Source organism: Acinonyx jubatus, chromosome A2 (assembly GCF_027475565.1).
Source record: "Acinonyx jubatus isolate Ajub_Pintada_27869175 chromosome A2, VMU_Ajub_asm_v1.0, whole genome shotgun sequence".
NCBI lineage: Eukaryota > Metazoa > Chordata > Mammalia > Carnivora > Felidae > Acinonyx > Acinonyx jubatus.
In genome coordinates, this window is record NC_069383.1 from 117,307,041 (window position 1) to 117,323,310 (window position 16,270).

Consider the following 16,270-nt stretch of genomic DNA (forward strand, 5'->3'; position numbering starts at 1 on the left):
AAAAATCACCCTCTGTAAACTGACATTCTTTTGTGATCCTGACACCCAAGTTATTGTGAGGGTATTTCCCACATTTGACTTTGGGAAACCCCAAGTCTTAATCTTGCTGACAACATGGCTACCATATTTGTTGGTAAGTACAGACAAATGCATTGTTGTAAAAATCTTTACTTAGGTTCTTTGGTTAAGTTTCACAGAGACTTTCATCTTTTCACTCATTTGCCCCCAAATTGTTTATTGAAGCTAGTATTTCTTTATTTTCTCTTCCCTCTGACACTTTGACTATTTTTGGTGAGTAACTTACTGAGTCAATGTCTGAGGGTTCTCAGGTCTCAATTTCACTTATAAGGAGACAAAATGCATGGGCTTTGTGCTAGCTCCTTTTTTTTTTTTAGGAGAGCATTTAGCGTCTCTGGATTTATCTATGCATTTCAGATAGGACTTGTGAGTGAAGGCTTATTTCTTTCACAACTTTGGTTGTTCACAGTGTTCCCTAAACTTAAGATTTCATGAAATAAGCTATATAACTAAAAGGGGATAAACAACTAAAAATATTTATTTCAGGAAATAAAAAAGTTAACCAAAGAATTTTATTGGTACATTCTTGGACAATATCACAGAATTGAAAGAGAATGGAAAGGGGGAGTTTTTCAGCAAGGGTGTTTTTCCACTAAATTGGCACATAAGCAGCAAGATTAACGAAAGTACTTATTACAAACAGTAAAAAACATACATGCTTTTTTTTAAAGTCCTTATCACACTGGTCAGTCATAGGGGGGCATGAACAAAACCTCAAGACATGAAAAATCCATATTCTTTTCTTCAAATAGCTTAATCATTATTAAAATTATTGCAAAATATCCATTTACCTTAATTAAAATAACAAAAGAGAACACAAATACAAATATTGAACGTAAATTATTAACATGTACTGTAAAATACATTACTGGCATGCATTCCAAAGATGAAGACCTCTATTCAGTTCAGCCAATACCTTCCTTTCATGTGACCTATCCTTATACCAAAGATAGGTGGGTGGGGCATACTTTCTCAGCACAGTTTTTGGTCTTTAAATACCTTTTTTGTGTTAAAAAAATAACATGATTTGCAGTGGTACTATAATCATAATTATACAGTCATTACATATGTGGTTTTAATTTCTTTCTTTTGTTTTTTTTTCTTTTAGTCTGCCGAGATCTTTTTAACATTTGAATTGTTTAAAAATTTTTCCAAATATTCTGCCGTCTGAGAGAATAGGGCTCTATGGAAACAAGGCATTCGAAAACAAACAGTGAACCAAGGTACAACATCAGATGGCAAAGTGCAAAAGTCCTCACAAACTGTACAGAAAATTTCAAAACCTTGCAGTCTGGAAGTACATACGTAGAAAGACAAGTCAGCCCCAAAACGTTCACTGTGGCTCTCGATGGTTCATCCTAAAGAGCCTGGGTGGGACTTGAGTCTCAACACTCCCTGTGGTAGGGAAGGTCCAAAATTGCAGCCGAGTTGGCAGTGCTGATGCCAGTGACTTATTAAGCCAAGATAAAGTAAGAATATTTCATAAAGCAGCTGTGTAGGACACTTCGATCCTCTAACGTTGGTCTCCTGGCCGGGGATGCTCCTCCAGTGATGGGCAGCGGGCAGGACCAAAAGAGTCCTATGCCAGGTTGGGTGACAAAATAACTGAGGGTCTTCCTCTTCCATGGTTCCATGGAATGAAACAGGTTAGATAACCAGGTTATTATAACTGACATACTTCTTTTTTGCAGCAGGGCCTGAAAGAAAAATGTAAAAGGGTCAGTTGTAGCAATGACCTTGTTTGCAAAGGTAGAAACAGATTTAGATCCAGAAGGACCTGGGTGCAAAGTCAAGAAGGAACAATGCACCACTAAGGAACACACAAATCACTTTGGATTCCTATGACTCTTTCTAAGGTTTTGTCTACTAAAATCTGCAGTGTCCAGCAATTCTCAAACCATCTGTGTTCTTTATTCTGAGATGTCTCCAACCTCCCTCTTTATGGTTTATAATGGTTAGTAAATTAATAGTGGATGCCATGCTTTCTAATTAGCCAACCTTAAGCTTAAAGAGCCTACCCATGTTGCAGTATATTTTGTTGTGTAATCTTCTCCCAGACCTTCTCATAAAAAATGGTTTTTGCTTGGGAAAGGTCTGTCCTGGGTCACTGAAATTAATGTTGGTTGACTAAAGATTAGGTCAACCAGAGTGTCTTGTTCAGTTAGGAGTCACACAATCAAATTACTGTTGACTGATTTTCATAGAGTTTTCATCAGTAAGTTGTAAATGTAATTTGTGGAACAATTTCCATCAAAATCTGAGGCTCACTTTAATCTCAACATGGATGCATTACATTGTTTTCCTTAAATGTGGGATAAATTACTTATTTGGCACAGTAATTCTGGGACCCAACTCTACTCATTCATTCATTCATTCATTCATTCATTCATTCATTCGATACACATCAGTTGCCTACCATATGCCAGACCCTTTCCTGTTCTTGGGCTGGAAACAAAGACACCAAGATCCCAACGTATGACTCTGATTTATACTTTAGTTCTCAATACCAAGTAATATAATTGCTGTTTTGTGACATGTTCTTCATTTATTAAGTGGTAGAAGTTTTACATCAGCTTCTGTTGGACACAAATTAACTGTCAGGGAGCATTTACTGATGGCTTATTTTACTTAACGTTTTTTATTCTAAATAGTATTATTCATTTAATACAAACAAGTAACAAGAGTCTTAAAAAACTCTTAAGTAGGGATTCATATAGGGATTTAGAAGAATGGAGAAGCCACAATAACACACTGAGAGAGAGTTTGTATCTGAACTTTGAGTAAGTAAAGCAGCCAGTATTTTACTGATATATACATGCATGTGTACACTATACAAAAAGACAGATTTTCTGGATTAAAAATTTAGACTCTGGTTCTGACAAATTATGATTTGAAGACTCAGACTCCTTTATGAAATCACATTGCATTTATTAACAGAAATTATAGGAAAAATGAATGCTATGAAATGGAGGGTCTTCTGGAAAATATGGTCATGAGACAGGTCAGGATGCCGCATCCTCAATAAATGTATGGTATCAGCAATGCCCCAGTATTCTAAGAAGGTTCCCATTGTTGTTACAACCTTTACTGTCTTCTTTTATATGCTCAGTTTGAGTATAAAGAGAATAGCTTTCTAAAAATGTTTTCTTGGGTGCCTGGGTGGCTCAGTCGGTTAAGCATATGACTTTAGCACAAGTCATGATCTCGTGGTGTGTGAATTTGAGCCCCGCGTCAGGCTCTATGCTGATGGTTCGGAGCCTGGAGCCTGCTTAGGATTCTGTGTCTCCCTCTTTTCTCTGCTCCTCCCCGGCTAATGCTCTGTGTCTCTCTGTCTCAAAAATAAATAAACATTAAAAAAAATTTTTTTTAATATTTTCTTTACTCTGAAGCCTATTTACAGGGTCATAGCTAGAAAGAAAACTTGGAGCAGATAGGTGCAAGAAACAACCACGACCTACCTCATCACATGCCAATATGCTAACTATCCTCAGGACAAAGTGGGGGGAAATCAAAGGAAAAACTCAGAGGCTTAAAATGACCTAAATACATGAGACTACCTCTATTGTATGATTATTGTGTGACTGTTTTCCCTATAAGCATAACTGTCTAGTGAAAAAAGCAAAACACAATTGAAATTCCTCAAACAGGTTTTTTTAAAATACAATTTCTCCAGAAGAGTCTTCAGCAAAAGAATAAGTTAGAATATGTTGCCCTTACATTGCACAGCTGAGTATTGGTTTGCATTAAACTATCATCACGTTGCGGTAAAAATTTTGAAGTGATAATAACAATGGTGGAAATTTACTGATGCTTGTCATGGATTATCTTCTTGTGTTTGCAAGCCTTGAGATGAGTGCTTTCATGATTGCCACCTTACATAGGAGAGGTCTGAGGCTCAGAGGGACCAGCATTCCAAACGAAGGCTGATGTTTGAATCTATAGTTTGCTCTCCATATCATAGTTGGAAGACCATGCTTCATTTGGACTCACGTGCCCCGGGTTCTGATTTAGCTCTATCACCTACTTACTTGAGGTGTGACTTAGACCAGTCCAATGACACTGAACTTCTCTGAGCCTTTGTAAAATAGGTAGGATAATTGTCACCCTGTGGTTTGTTAATGGCATCAATGTATGAAATACTCCATTTTCTCATCTGGTAACATAATGCATGACAGTATTTTTATTTTTATTTTTTATATAAAAATTTTATTGTTTTAACATGTATTTGTTTTTGAGAGAAAGAGAGTGAATGGGAGAGGGTCAGAGAGAGAGGGACACACAGCATTTGAAGCAGGCTCTAGGCTCTGAGCTGTCAGTACACAGTCCAACGTGGGGCTCGAACTCACAAGTGGTGAGATCATGACCTGAGCTGAAGTTGGACACCCAACCGACTGGGCCACCCAGGAGCCCCCCAAAATTTGTTTTTAATGGTTATTTTTTCTGTGTGAATGAGAGGGCGGGAGAGAGGGACACAGAGCATGAGTAGGAGAGGGGTGGAGAGAGAGGGAGGCACAGAATGTAAAGCAGGCTCCAGACTCTGAGCTGTCAACACAGAGCCCGACATGGGGCTCGAACTCGTGGACCACAAGATCATGACCTGAGCCAAAGTTCACCGCTTAACCCACTGAGCCACCCAGGTGCCCCCATAAAGTTATTTTTAAATTGCAACATTTTATACAAATGATTAGCCTCAGTTCATGCTTTCTTTGCAGAATAGCTGGAGATCATTGCAACTAATGGTGATGGAGTTGTGCAGGTCCTAGAATGGCAATTTATATGCATTTCAAAGCAGTGTCCAATGTATTATTATGTTTATTTTTAAAATGTTCTAGCCTTGTGAGTAAATAAGATAAGTGCCTGTGGTGTCTGATAATTCTATTTATTTGAATAGCAATGTAGTTTATGGCCTAGAAAAGATAATTGCTTACTTGTGCAGTGAAATACTTACTAAGGAAATAAACTTTTTAAATTTTAAAATAGAATTGTTTTTTTGTAAAGTTACAAGTTTTAAGGACCATTAGGAACATATAGCATGGTTCCTCTCAAATTTTTTAAAGTTACCTACATCAGTAGTTTTCAAAGCAAGCTCTCTTAAAGAGTTTATGTTTACTATGAGGCAGTGTTGTGGACACAGGCTTTTGCAATGAAGTGCTTTGTTCCTTAAAAAAACATTAGACATTCCAACTTACTCTTGGTGTATTATCGAAATCACACACAATTTGACATTAACTTGAGTGAACTGCTTTTTTCCTTGAGTTTCTCCCAAGCCTGTTGGTCTCACAAAATACTTAATTTCTCAGGTGTGTTCCATGGAACACTTAATACCCCAACTATAGGAAGTGAAGAAAAAAAAAAGGAAAAAATGGAAAGGAAAAAGAGTCTTGTGGATATTATACACAACAGTGAATTATGGGAAACATAAATAAATATAAAATTTTGAATGAATAAAATTAAATAGGTCTCTTTTCTCTCTTCCATATTTTTTAAATAATAAGGAATTGTATAGTTCATTAACAATATGCTATGTTTCTGTGAGCTGTTTTTAAAATTTAAATGTATATGTAGATATGTATACCTATCAGTGTCTATGAAGTGATTCACACAGCCACACAAATTGTAGGCAATAATATATCACAGCCTTGAAAATAACACATTAATGTATTAACATCTCTGCTTCACGTGCCTCTCCATCCACCCATAGGAAATAAAAACACACTCAAAGCCTCCCCTCCTTCCCCTTCCCCTTTGACAGGCTTCCCTCCTTGCCTCCCACCAACGCTATTATTCTGATGTTGGTGTGCCTCTGTCCCAGTGAGATTCATGCTGCTGCAGTCTGTGTAGCCGCCCATAAACTAGAGATAGTTTTGCTTTGTGTTTTTTAAATTGTTTAAAAAATGCCATTCCATGCATATCCATTTGCAACTTGTTTTTCATATAACATTGTTGTTTTAATATTAATTTATGTTGATTGGGTAATCAGAGTTACTATAGAGCTTCTTTTTTATTTTTTAATGTTTATTTTTGGGAGAGACAGAGAAAAAGCATGAGTGGGGCAGGGGCAGAGAGAGGGAGACACAGAATCCAAAGCAGGCTCCAGGTGCTGAGCTGTCAGCACAGAGCCTGACGCGGGGCTCAACCCCATGAACCCCAAGATCATGACGTGAACTGAAATCGGACACTTAACCCACTGAGCCACCCAGGCACCCCATATAGTTTCTTTTATAAATATACCAAAGATTTCTGTAATTCACTTTTTATTTGGTGGACTCTACTTACTTTATAATTATTTTCAATAGCAAATAATGCTGGAATAAATGGTATCTGAAAACGAATACCATTTCTAAAGTTAAATTATAAAGCTATTAACTAGGAGATATTATTTGCAATATATTTAAGTGACAAAGGATTGTTACACAAAATTTTTAACATAGACCAATTAGTAATAAAAGACAAGCTAATTTTTAGAAAATGAATTGAAGATATGTAAAGGTGATTTGTGGATAAAAAATCATAAAAAGGGCTCAACCTCATAAATTAGAAAAGTGGAAATTAATAGTAAGAAAGCGTTTCATCCCCAGCTATTACAAAATAAAAGGTGTATTTGCACTGATACCATTTGCTGGTGAGGTTGGGAAGAAATGGGGATTCTTAGACTACACTAGTAGGAATGGAAAGTGATAAAATTTCATGAAAGAACCATTTGGAAATACCTAGAAGAGATGATGGACTCAGCAACTTTATTTCTGCATATGTATCTGAGACACTTGTTTGTATGTGCACATAGACATGTGTGGGCCTTCCAGTGCCGTTACTACAATTATGTGGTTTGTGATTCTCAAAGAGGGAATTCTCCTATAGGGGCTGGGTGTATAATACAAATGAGCAAAGTGGGTCATATGTAAGATGTTAAGGAATAGCATGGAATCTGATCCACTAGAAAACGCATGCCCCATCTGAACAGCATAATCATTTATAGGATGTTACCTTACTTTAGTCAGATATTTCATTTTTTTAAGTTTATTTATTTTGAGAGAGTTCATAAGTGTGTGAGGAGGGGAGGAGCAGAGAGATATCGGGAGAGAGAAAATCCTAAGCAGGTTCCACACTGTCAGCACAGAACCCAATATGGGGCTCAGTCCCAGGAACCATGAGATCATGACCTGGGCCAAAATCAAGTCAGATGCTTAACCCACTGAGCCACACAGGTGCCCCCAGATATTTCATTTCTAAAAGAGGAGCTGTACTTATGTGTTGTTAGGTAAAAATTCATTTTTTATTCTTTTGAAATTTCTTTTCAAAATTCATTTTTCATTTATTGAGCGCATATGTTGTATTAGGCTCTCTTCCAGGCATTAAAAATACCTGTTTTTTTAGTGCACAGTTCAAAATTATATTAAAACCTTTAGCAAGTCAACGGAAAGAGGTCAGGGGCCAGAGTAAGTCTCTGGGCAGCCACCTGTAACTCTGTGATGTTATTTGCACTGTTTTCCAAATTTATTTGATTGTGTAGCGTTCTCCCCACTTTTTAGTGGATCCCTTGGTACTGTACAAGAATGTACTTTGGGAAGTAGGTTTGGTTATTTCTTAAATTTTGGCCCTGCCTACTATATTTGTCCTTTGTAAAGCTCACCAAACTGGAATACTGGTTTATTGCCTGATGGAACTTGGTTCAAACTGACTTTTCTATGAACCCATCCTAAGCCATATCTGTGTCTCTCCTTTCTTCCAGGCATTGCTTACCTGCCAATCATAATTCACGGTTGTTGTTTAGTTAGAAATACTTTAAGTGGGAGAGATTCTTCATATTAGAGTTTATGTTTACTAAAACAAAAGGAAATACTCCTAGTAATTGGTTCTGTGGTCACTGGCCTGCTTCCTGCCTGTTTGTTTCATCAAGTAAATGGCCTTAGCCCACCACTTACTGGCAGATAAGTTGATGTTACCTTCAGTTGTTAATTTTCACTCAGGATTTCAAAACTAGTAAACTTCCTATATTGTATTAAAAAATAATTTTCTAATGATTTTTCCTAAATCTTTTTTTTAAATTGAGTATCATCCAAGAGTAGTAAATTACACCCCCTAAAAACATGCAAAACCCAAGAATGGGGAATATGATTATCAAAAAATGAGGTATTCACAGTTGTGTAATTTGAACTCTGATCTAAGAAAAGCTGAGACTTTTCTCTATCTTTTCTTCCCCACCTCTAGCTGTGTTGCAACAACTTACCACCAGAATTTTTGAAGTATTTGTCTTTATGTTAGGTAGCTGGACATCTTGACACAAATAGCTTAGCAGGGGTGAAAATACAACCAGCTAAATACATCAGGATTCCAAATCACCAGTAATTCTAATCTAGTCACCAAAGATCCAGAATCTGAATGTCTGTCCATATATCCAACCGCCCATCTAACAAAATATTATTTAGCATCGATTAAATACCAGTAACTTTACTACATGCTAATTATGCAAAAACAGGCTTGGAAGTTTGCAAGCTGTTTGGTTCCCTTCTCATTCATTGTATATTTGAATTATTTGACAACATTTAGAGAGGGCTGCCATGTACCATCAACAAGGGCTTGGCATTTCCTTTATTTTTTTTTTAATTTTTAAAAAATTTTTCCCCTATGTAGCATGATCAGGATGAGGCAGGAGATCTTAGGTCAGACTCACATTGAGAGGAGTCCCCAAAGCAAATTGGTATCTTTACCAGAGTTGAATGAGGGAGACCATTCAATGGATGATGGGGCATTGAAGCTGCTGGGACCAGTCTACCATGTTTGCAGACAATAAATAGTAATCCAGTTCAAGGGAAATAGAGAAGCAGCATCCTAGAAATCCTTGAGAAAAAGTGTGCTAAGTGCTTTCCCCATTTTTCACCAGGGACAAAGAAAGGAGTCAGGTGTAGTCCATTTTGTTAATAGATTTTATAGTTGGGGAAATGATTACAATGCTTGTGGTAAGTGCTTAAAGATATTTGACAAGGGCTAATTAACTCTTCCTTGGATGGAGGTATATTGTACAAAGCCTGAGAAGGCTTTGCCCAGTGAATGCCCAGTGAAATGGGCATTTGATCTGGATGATGAATGTGAAAACATAGGAAGGACGCAGGTGATATAAAAGTACATACTGTATTCTCATTAAAGTGCATGGGGAAGGGAATCAGAAAGTTCTGGAACTGAAGAATGAAGGGGTAGGAGGGTCCAGATAATTACTTCAGTAAATATGTATGATACCATATTAAATTCAAGCTACAGGAAATAGTGATGAACAAGACACAATCCTTATGGTTATCTAGCTTCCTAAAGGAGTCTCTTGTCAAAGGCCTTGAATGCCAAGTAAGGCGGTGGTGTTTAGGAGGCCATGGGGAACTGTCAGTGCTTTTAAAGCATAATCTTCAACTTGAGTTTCCTCCCTACAATGCTAATTACCTGTCTCCTAATCTGGTTACCTCCTGTTCCTTGTTCTCCTTAAAGTTTCTCAAAGTGACTAAATTCAGGGAGCATTTCCTGACCTCCCCCAGACAAGCTAGGTGCCCCTGCTCTACTCTTTCATGGCCCCTATATTTCTCCTTTGCCATATTGCACACAGCCAGGGTGCATTGCATTTTGCTCTTGTGTGTCTCACACATTAGCAGTGGAGATGTAAGAATGGAAGAATCCCTGGATTACTAAGCATCCTAGTGCTTAGTAAGTGCGTAATACAAAGTGCTCAGTACTTACTGAATGAATCACTATAGAAGAGCTTCTGCTCTCTGAAGTCATTGTCAGCTCTTGGAGGGTCTTAGTAGAGAAAGAGAGTCTCCCCTCCCCCCGACTCCCCAAATACATGGGAACTTCAGGGGCTTTGCCAACCTCTTTTTTTTCCCTCAGTATCCAACTTGATGCTGTTGTATACAAAGCTAACAACTGCTGTAACTTCTCAGATTTCATTTGTAAGTTTTAAATCACAACATTCTTTTTTTCCCCTTTTAGCATCCACAGAGGCCTAAAACAGCCTAGCTAAAATTGAGAAATCAATTTTCAATTCTGCCATGAAAATAGTCAATGAACATTCTAGTGTTTCTTTAAAAAATCTAATTTGTTTTTTAAGATGTAAAGCATCAAGAAGAGGTTTACGTGGTTCTTAGATGTATTTGAAGCAAATAGACTAAGTCTCTGTTTGGAAACATCTTTAAGCGTGGCCAAGTTAAAATCTGTCTGGGTAGTTTGATTGAGGCTGTATATGTTTTGCCTTAGGAAAAAATAAAAAGAATGGACTAAATTACTGCATTAAGGATTTCTACTTTTTCTTATGCACTCTGCCTGGGCACTGAAGGCTTTTGTGTATTTTGCAATTTCAATATATTATGGATGTGAGCATTCTGGAGCATATTATGAGTGCATTCCAATGGTGCATCCAAGACTGAAGCTGTGCCTGAAAGCTTGTCTTAAGGATAATGTTATGAATAAGGCAGTAGTGACAAAATAGTAGCAGAGTAATACTTAGTGTTCCTGGATGAAAAGCTCTTGATAAATCCAGGCCTTGCTGTTTGGGGGTAGGAGATTCATAGTCCATTCATTCATTTCTTTTTTCTTTGTTCCACTAATACTAAGAACTTGAAGTGTGCTAATAGTAGCTTGTTTAAAAACCAGTGGCACAAAGATAGGGGGAAATATTCTCTAACTTTGAACAATGCCTGTTTCAGTGTGATTCAACACATAGTTATTGAACACCTACTTTGTGTCAAACATTATTACAGACAGGGAAATGTGGCCATGTTAGCATTCAGTACAGCCTCTGACTGTATGGAGCTTACATCATCTTGGGGAGAGAAAGATTCAGCTGTTTCTCATTTTCTGTTGTTGTTATCTTCTATAAAGTTGCAATAAACACTGAATTGGTGAATTCTGAACCATTGCTCCTGGGGGAAATGCAGGGTTAGGTTCCTATGAGCCTCTGGCCACAGCATTTTATCAACCAATCAAGATATAACCTTAATTTATGTTTTTGTTTTTTCTGTTTGAAGACACCTTATATAATATATAATATATATTATTGATTGGTTATCATTGAACTCATGACTAACAGCATTATAACTCATAGCTGAGCAAAGTTTGAATAATACATGCATCCTGAACTCAAGAACACTACACACGACTTCAGCACTATGTTTGGGGGCTATTTTATTTTTTATTTTTTTTGGGGGGGGTATATTTTAAATGGTGAATCACAGAAACACAAAAATATAAAACTTGGGTATTAAGCAGACTACAGAAGGCACCCTTAGAACTGAAACAAGGCAGAAGATCACCTTGTTCAGCCTCAGCTGAGAATGTGTGCAGTGACTCAATAATTTCCCTATTCTGCATGTATCTGCAAATGACTGTAACAGTGCAGCAAGTAATGGTTTTGGAGTTAGAAATCACTTTCAGAAAGTGGGGGAGTCTGTAAATATAGAACCTGCGAATAATAAGGATGAACTCTATGCTGATGTCAGGCAATCCTAAACACCATGAAAGAAGTTGACTAAGGGGCTAGACCTAGATTAGGCTGAGGTTGCTGTCCTAAGAAGGGTTACAGTTAAGGTTCAGCAAGGCTGACATTTGAGCAGAGATTTGAAGGAGATGAGAGAGAAACTATGAAAATTCTTGAATCATAGAGTGAACAGCAGGTGCAAAGCCCTGAGGTTGGCATTAGAAAGGCCAGGAAGGCTGGAATTAAAGAGAGTGAGCAGAAATGGGGGTACACATGAAGAATTCCAACATGGCAGAAGGTGCCATCATAAACTTGTGCAAGGAAGAAGGGGTGAAAAATACTGCTTGAGAAATGCAAGGAAGGTATGAAGGTTGAGGGAATATGGAAGTGTGTCTTGAACAGTAAATTGTGGACATGTCTTGGGCAGGGGACACAGAAGTCATGGGCACATGTATTTAAGAACATTCCATGTGGAGGACATGACATTGGCAAAGGCCTGTTCTGTGAAAAGGCTGAGGGTTTGGAGAGAAAGGCAAAAAGTGTGGAGAGTTGAAAGAGGACAGTGTTCATGCAAAGAAGAAAGAATGCTGGGAAAGATGGTTGGGGAGATTAATCTCAGATTGGCAATGATGTTTTATGTTACATATAGGGTAACATATGGATATGAAGCTGAACTGTGAGAAGTTCACCAATATTTGAATAAAGGAGAGAATGTTACAAAAGTAACCTGAAGGATGGATTGAGAATGGGAAAGAGGTGGGTGGTAGTTACAAGCTAAGACATCAGCTAGCAGTTGATGGTGTGATTAGAACTGTGTGTGGTAAGTGAAATTCCAAGACAATAGTACAGTGGGATTCTAAATGAGAAAGCATCTCATTGTGCCAGCAACACCCTAAATAACACCTTGTTCTCTTGGGCAGGAGAACACGGGAAAGTGCCTTCAGGGCCATCGTCATGGGTAGCATCCTTGAGGCCAGAGATACCCTGTGTGTTTGTTTGACTGATTTTTAATTTATGAGGGGGTATATGTGACATGACAATAAAGTGGTGTTAAGTTCAGTTGGGTTTACTTTTAATGTGACTATAGATCTCAGAGAACTCAGAGGGCTCAAGGAGAGGAAACTAAACAGGACTACTGGTCAAGGCAAAGAAAAGAGATGAAGGAAACCTTAACTTTCCTTCTTAGAATCCAATTCATCTTATGCTGGTAGGCCAAAGACAGAGCCTGAGAATGAAAGCTCTGTCTAGGAGTAAAGATTTAGTATCCTATGGGCTGCATATTTTGGGATACTGGCTTTGCAAGATAGAAGGATTGGAATCTGCTACAGATCCCAGAAGTCAGCCATAACTTCAGTTTAAAGCAAATAAAAAACAAATGTTTCCTAAGTGTTAAATACTAGTTGCTGGGGATACAGATGTAGTAAGTCATTTCCCCATCCTGAAGGAAGGTCTCAGTCTAATAGACCAGACTCCCTGGTGGCTAAACTGAGCACTGAGTGCAAAGCTTGAGTATATAACAGTCAACTTTCATACATTGGCGTCTACAGTGTATGAAACTGACCAGCTCATACTCAGAACTAAACCTGTTGTCAATTTCAACATCAGAACTTTGATGATGAAAATTCATTTTTTATTGTTATTAATTTTGTAACTTAATTTGTTGATTTATTTAACAAAGTTTTTATGAGCAAAGACATTAACATTAAAAAACTGAATTTCAAGGTGCTTTATTTTTATTTTTTTGTGTGTAAGATAAATAACAAACTTAAAAGTAAAACAGTAAATCCTATGAGTTAGTATTAGAAAAGTAATATGTATTTGGACAAAAAAATATGTATTAAGAATGTTCAAAAGAGGGACACCTGTGTGGCTCAGTTGGTTGAGCATCTGATGCTTGATTTTGGCTCAGGTCACAATCTCATGGTTCGTGGGATTGAGTCCCACGTTGGGCTCTGTGCTGACAGCACAGAGCCGGCTTGGGATTGTCTCTCTCTCCCTCTCTGCTCCTCCCCTGCTCATGCCTGTGCACGCTCGCTCGCTCTCTCTCAAAATGAATAAATAAACATTATCCAAAAAAAAAAAGGTAACTATTTTAACATAATAAAGGTCATATATGAAAAAACCGACAGCTAATATCCTATTCTGTGATGAAACATGGAAAAATTTTCCTCTAAGATCGGGAAGAAAGGGACGCCCTCTTTTACCGCTTCTACTAAACACCATTTTGGAAATTCTGGCCAGAGCAGTTGGGCAAGAAAAATGTGTGCATTGGAGCTCCTGGGTGGCTCAGTCATTTAAGCGACCAACTTTTGGTTTCAGCTCAGGTCATAATCTCATGGTTCATGAGATCAAATCCTGCGTCAGGCTCCATGCTGATAGCTGAGAAGCCTGCTTGGAATTCTCACCCTTTCCCTCTCTCTCTGCTCCTACCTGCTCATGCTTTCTCTGTTTCTGTTTGTCTGTCTGTCTCTCTTTCAAAGTAAATAAATAAACAAACTTAAAAAAAAGAGTGTTAAAAGAAAATAAAAATGAGTAAGGTATCAGCATAAAGATACTCATGAAGAGGTACTATATTTGTAATTTTGAAGAATCTAAATCACTCGCACTAGACAGGGGTTAAATTAATTCTAAAGCATTCTTTAATGGGACATTTAAATCTATCAAAGGTAAGGGCTATTAAGATGATGGAGGAACTTGGGAAATGTTTATGCCATAGCATTAATAATGTTTAGTACAAAGAACAGGTTACAAAATTGTAAGTACTCTATAATTAAACCTGTGTACTGGAAAGACTGAAAGCAATTGACCAAATTATTAAAAGCTAAAAGAAAGTTGGTGGACTTTTCAAATATGCCAATATTGTAATGGACACAAATAAGATGTGGGACTCTTTGAGATTAGGAGTCTAGGGAGACGAAACCACTAAATGCACTTCCTGATCCTTGACTGACCATGGATTAAGAGCAAACAAAACCCCAAAATATTGGCTGTCCTGGGGAAAGTGGGAACATGTGAATTTTGACTTAATACTAAGTAGTAACATTGTATCAATATTGAAGTTATTGGGCATGAGATGGTATTAGGATTGTGTAGGGCAGAGTCCTCACACTATCAGTTGAGGGAAGAGACCAGAGATCTTGTATTCAGATAAAGCATGGATGGAACAGACCCCCTACCCACACCATGCTTGAGTACAGATAGTGGCTTCTATCAGAGGGGCTACACTGGAAATTGGTTATGGCTGAAGGCTGAGATTAGCAAACTTGATTCTACGACTCTGGGCTCCCATAACCAATCCAAACAGCACAGCCTGTGCTCAACCATATCAGGCACCTAATGGTTCCATATTTTCCACCTTAGTGTTTTCTCTAGAAGTGTTTTTATTGTCTACTTTTGTCTCACATATCGCCCATCTGTTGCTTTGAGGAGGGTGGATGCATAATGGTCCTTCAATGCATAGATTAGGCTCATGGAGTTTAAGATGATTTAATAATCCTGAGGGATATCTATCAAATTCCTAATTTAAATTGATGGTTTACAGTCTTTGCCTAAACATACTCTCTTTGCCATTCTAATGCCTAATAGACCCGTCTACATGGCCTGTTCCTCTTTGTGTTCAAGGTCAGAACGCTTGTGATGTAACTTGAGGGATCTAACAGGAGACTGGAATTCTCAGCCCTGGAATTCAGCATGGTCTTGTGGGAATGAGCACTTAGCTGGATTAAAGGCATTGGGTTTGGAGAGACTAGACAGAGGAAGCAGAAGAGGGCCTTCTATCCGAAAGTATAAGGAGACTCTGAAGATGAGAGACCATAGACTTGGTGTGAAATGATAATAGAAAATTACGATGAACTTGGTTAGACAGGATAATGTTATGATGGTAATTAATATTGGAGAATGCCTGAATTCTGTGATGAACTAAAATATATTGGAGTAAAGAATTGTGATGTCTTTAGTTAACTTCAAAATGGTTCAAGGTGGGGCGCCTGGGTGGCTCAGTGGGTTAAGTAGCTGACTTCCTCCTAGGTCATGATCTCATGGTTCATGAAGTCAAGCCCCACATCAGGCTCTGTGCCGACAGCTCAGAGTCTGGAGCCTGCTTCAGATTCTGTATCTTCCTCTCTCTCTGCCCCTTCCCTGCTCACCCTCTGTCTGTCTGTCTCTCTGTCTCTCCAACTAACTACCTAACTAACTAAATAAAAATAAAATGGTTCAAGGCAAAAATATATAGATACAGATAAAGCAAATAGGGAAAAATGTTAGTTGTTCAGCCTTGGTGGTGGATTATGCCACTATTTCTACTTTTCTGGATGTTTGAGAAGTTTTATGATAAAATGCTTAAGACCCCTCATCTCTAAAGCAAAATTTATGCTTCACAACTTTGCTTGTACCTAGCCCTACCTTTGTCTCATAACATTTGCCACCAGAAAGCAGTACCCTCAAGGCAGTTTTGTAGATCCAAGAAGAGATGAAAGCAAATTGCAATCACTTCTGTGGCTCGGTGTGGAAGCCCGATGATCCTAATGCAAGAGTGATTTTCAAAATAGTCATCAGAGTAAAAGTCAGGGCAGTGGAAAGGATGGATAGATAGACACACAAGGACAGCCACCACTCATTCAGCTGTTATGACCTTGGGCAAGTTACTTTATCCCTCTGTGCCTCTGTTTCCTCATCTAAAAAGTGGGCATAACAATAGTGTCAATTGTGTTATAAGGATTAAGAGTGTTAATGCATGTA

General features: G+C 38.0%; 1 protein-coding gene across 2 annotated transcripts in view; it reads right to left on the reverse strand.

Moving 5' to 3' along the window:
• Nucleotides 1–571: 571 nt before the first annotated feature.
• Nucleotides 572–16,270, reverse strand: part of GRM7 (glutamate metabotropic receptor 7) — an 855,283-nt gene continuing 839,584 nt past the window's right edge. For both annotated transcript variants that reach the window (XM_027042528.2, XM_027042527.2), the window contains one exon: nucleotides 572–1,775. In XM_027042528.2, the coding sequence (XP_026898329.1) occupies nucleotides 1,726–1,775 (50 nt within the window). In that variant the 3' untranslated portion in view covers nucleotides 572–1,725. The remainder of the gene's footprint in view (nucleotides 1,776–16,270) is intronic.